This window comes from Cricetulus griseus, chromosome 2 (genome assembly GCF_003668045.3).
Source record: "Cricetulus griseus strain 17A/GY chromosome 2, alternate assembly CriGri-PICRH-1.0, whole genome shotgun sequence".
In the NCBI taxonomy this organism is placed as follows: Eukaryota; Metazoa; Chordata; class Mammalia; order Rodentia; family Cricetidae; genus Cricetulus; species Cricetulus griseus.
In genome coordinates, this window is record NC_048595.1 from 33552774 (window position 1) to 33557078 (window position 4305).

The 4305-nt window shown below is 43.5% G+C and overlaps 1 protein-coding gene across 1 annotated transcript; it reads left to right on the forward strand.

The window, feature by feature from the left end:
* Nucleotides 1-2911: 2911 nt before the first annotated feature.
* On the forward strand, nt 2912-3905 carry LOC100771680 (olfactory receptor 2A12). The gene is given in 2 exon segments (XM_027398967.1): nt 2912-2938; nt 2940-3905. Coding segments are annotated over 2 exon segments (993 nt in total).
* Nucleotides 3906-4305: the final 400 nt, after the last annotated feature.

Below are 4305 nucleotides of genomic sequence, written 5' to 3' on the forward strand. Positions count from 1 at the left end.
ATTGTAATTGGCCAATGAAAAAGAAATGCAGAAAGTATCCTACCATGGCTAAGGGGTAGGAGGTTGTAACTTCTGGGCTAGCTGAGCCCTGCTGTGGCTACAGTGTGGGCAACACACTGCAGGTGGTGGTCCCCCCCTCCATGATGAGAAGCTAGGCAATTTCTAAGGTGTGAGAGTGGCAGAGGATGCAGAATACCAGGACTGATTTCCTGGAGATTTATGAATGGAGGGAGAGGAGATAGAGGAGTCAATTGAGTGCTGAGACTTAGTACTCACAGAGCAAGCAGGTTAGGAATTACGGTGCACCTGCTTCAAATGACAGGGCATGGGAGCTCATAAAGGCTTTCAGCAGGGGCCAGATAGGACCAATGTGAAAATATGAAAAATTGCTGCAAAAGTCACAAGAAGAAATCCCCAGCACTTCAAAATGGAAGTGAAAAAAAATTCCTGCCCCCCCCCAAAAGAAGCAGTTTGCAGTTGGTGTCTACAAATATATATATATATATATATATATATATATATATATATATATATATATATATATATATATATGCTATCCTCCAGGATTAGCCACATGACAAGTGTAGTTAGCCAACTGGAAACTGACTTCATGTTTTTGTTGTGTTTTGTTTTACTCCTTTTTGTTTTGATTTTCTTCTTTAGTTAGCTTCTTTTTAATTTTTGTTGTTCGTTTTGTCTTGAAAGAGAGAGTGGAAGGAGAAAGAGGATGAATTGAGTGGGGAGCATCCAGGAGAAGTCATAGGAAGAGAAGAATGCAATCCAAGTATATTGTATGAAAACAATTTTTAAAACAAAATAAATAAGACTTACTGAAGGTGGACATTTTAGTGGCATAGGCCTATGGAGTGGCTGATACAAAAATGCCAGGAGAGATGATGGGCTCCTGACCTGGACTGAAGATCCATAGGGATGACCCCAACTAAGAATCCAAGCAGTGGTGGAGAAGATGCCATTGATGCCCCTTCCCCTTTAATGAGATTGATGTCTACCTTGGTTACGATTCCTAGAGCCTTCATCCAGTAGCTATTCGAAGTAGAAAAAGGCACCCATGGTAAGGACTGAACCATATTCCTGGGATCCAGTTGTGGAGAAGGAGGAGGGAAACTCAAAGGAGCCAAGACGGGGCTGGAAACCAGAAGAAACAGTTGACCTGACCTTACTGAGAGCATGGAGATCCTAGTCACAGAGCTGGGGAACCAGCATTGGACTAAAACAAGCCCTCTGAATGTAGGTGCCAGCTAGGAGGCCAAGACAGCCTATGGGACCTCTAACAGTGGAGCCATTCTTCAACCCTGGAGCACAAATGGACTTTGGGAGCCCATTCCCTATGGTGGGATACTATTGCAGCCCAGATACATCGGGGAGGGCCTAGGCCCTTCTCCAAATTATAGAACAGACTTTCAAGGTCCCTGGTGGAGGGCCTCACTATCCCTGGGGAAGAGTTGGGGGATGGGTTGGGGGGGTTGATGGGGAACATGGGAGGTTGAGAGGGCGAGGGAATGGGGGGATGGATATGTAAGTATGAGTATTAATTAAAAAATTTAAATTTAAAAAAAAAGAAAGAAAGGAAGGACAGCTGTGAGGGTTGTGAGCAATAGATGGGTCAGCAAACAAGTAAAGTGAGTGGTTAATTTTTTCCTTATGTTAGCTAACCATTAACTTTCTCTTCCATGGGAAGTGTTCCTTTAAAGAACTCTTACCTTTGCTTATCCTGAGATGATAAATATATTTATCAGGCTTGGCGATAAAAATTAAACTGCATGCTTGTAATCCCAGCTCTCAGGAAGCAGAAACAGGTGTATATCTGTGATTTGAGGCCAGACTGGTCTAGAAAATGAGTTCCAGGACAGCCAGAAATACACAGAGAAATCCTGTTTTAAGAAAAATTTAAAAAAATGGATTGCTTTGTATTTGCCACTCAAATAAATCTGCAATACATCTGGAATTGATTGTTGGCATTCAGTGGGAGGTAAGTGTAGAAAGAGGAAGAAAATTTTCCTGCTTGTCTATCCATGGGATCCATCAGCATTCCCTTGGAAGACTACAGTGTCTCCAGTACACTGCACATATGACCTTCTGTTATTATTTATATAACTGTGGGGGGCTCTGTATGAATTACATTTGTTCAGTCTTCTTTATTTACTTGTTTACTCTCTTCTATGAATTTATCTGTGGAGTATGTGTGTATCTCTTCCTCTCTTCCTCTCTCTTTCTGTGTGTGTGTCTGTGTGTGTTTGTCTCTGTGTGTGTGTGTGTGTGTGTGTGTGTGTGTGTGTGTGTGTGTGTGTGTATGTGTATGTGTGTGTGTGATGAGATCCTTTCTCAATTGCTCTCACCTTCTTCACTGAGGCATTGTTTCTCAGTTGAACCCAGTGCTTATCATTTCACCTAGTATAGCTAGCCCACATGTTCTGGGCATCCTATCTCTACCTTCCCAGAACTGGAAGGAGAGTGTGAAACAGCATATGCAGGAGGTGTGCTCTGTGATGTTTCCAGGAGGTGTGTAAGATGCTTTGGATATTCATCAGAATCCTGAGACATGAGTGGCATCAGCCTCATTTGATGGATGAAGAAACTGAGGCATTGGGAGGTTCAGTAACTTGAGAAGAGTGCACAGAAACTAAACAGTGTGCTCAGAACAACACCCAGCCTTTCTTTTCTAGTTAGAGTATTATTTTAGTTTATTTTATGTCTATGAGTTTTTGTCTGGATGTATGTTTGTGTGCTACATGTCTGTCTTGCCTGTGGAGGTGAGAAGAGGTAGTCAGGTCCCCTGAATGGGAGTCATACACAGCTCTAAGCTTGTGGTTCCCTGGAACATCAGACAGTGCTCTTAACCTTTGAGCCATCTCAGCAGCCTGCATCTCCCCTTTCTGCCTCTATAGCTGGCATGTGGCAGGAGACACATAGATGAATGTGATTCTCTTACAGCCTGCACCATGTGGATGATTCCAGGACAGAACCAAAGCTGGGTTTCTGAGTTTATCCTGCTTGGCTTCTCCAGTGACCCCACAACCAACAGCATCCTCTTCACTGTGTTCCTTCTCATCTACCTGAGCTCAGTCATGGGCAATGGGCTCATCATCATGCTGATCTGCATGGACACACAGCTGCACACGCCCATGTACTTCTTCCTCTGTATACTCGCCATGTTGGATCTGTGCTATGTCACCACCACCATGCCCCAGATGTTGGTGCATCTTCTTGCTAAATTTCAGACCATCTCCTTTGCTGGCTGCTGGATTCAGATGTATGTGTTTTGTTCCCTGGGTATAACTGAGTGCACCTTCTTTGTTGTCATGGCTTATGATAGATATGTGGCCATTTGCTATCCACTTCGTTATACTGTCATCCTTAACTGGGGACTGTGTGGGAGGTTGGCAGCTGGATCTTGTGTCTGTGGTTTCCTCTCTGCTTTGTTACATACTTTCTTCACCATGAGTCTGCCATATTGTGGGCCCAACAAGGTCAACCACTACTTCTGTGAAGGCCCTTCAGTGCGTAGCCTGGCTTGCATGGATACTCACCTCATTGAGATGATAGACCTGGTCTTGAGTGTTTTTTTGATTGTTTTTCCCATTTCTCTCATTGTGGCCTCTTACATTTATATTGCCATGGCAATTCTCATGATCAAGTCCACACAGGGTCGCTGCAAGGCTTTCTCTACCTGTGCCTCCCACCTGACTGTGGTCACATTCTTCTATGTTCCAGCCTCTTACATCTACATGAAACCCAAATCCAGCTACTCCCCTGAGAGAGACAAGCAGATCACACTCTTTTACAATGTCTTTACAGCCTTATTCAACCCCGTGGTCTACAGTCTGAGGAACAAAGATATCAAGAGAGCATTCCTCAAGGTGATGGGGCATGGTAGGATAGACTAGTGAAGCAGAATTCAGGAGTCTTAACTTTTTGAGATAGAGACAGCATCTTTATTTATATGATTGGCCTGTGACTTTGAGCCAACTTGGTTAATTGGAACAAACCACTGTGGCTATCTTGATTGACAGGCTACATTAACATACAATTTGAAACACCTCAGTAATCTTATTGAGTTATAGCTTCAAAGATTCATATGTTGCTCATGTTTGTAGCTGTAGGTCGGGAGTCACCTTCTGTGCACTCTGATCCATCCTTAAGGAGGAGCCCTATGTCCAATGTGTCATCCTATAGCAGAAGGGAAGGAACAGTGCACACAAACTTACAATGACTCAATTCTCAAGAATGTACTGCTTCTCTTTCAACCCATTTTCTTGACCACAGCAAGTAGTATGGTCCAGCCTG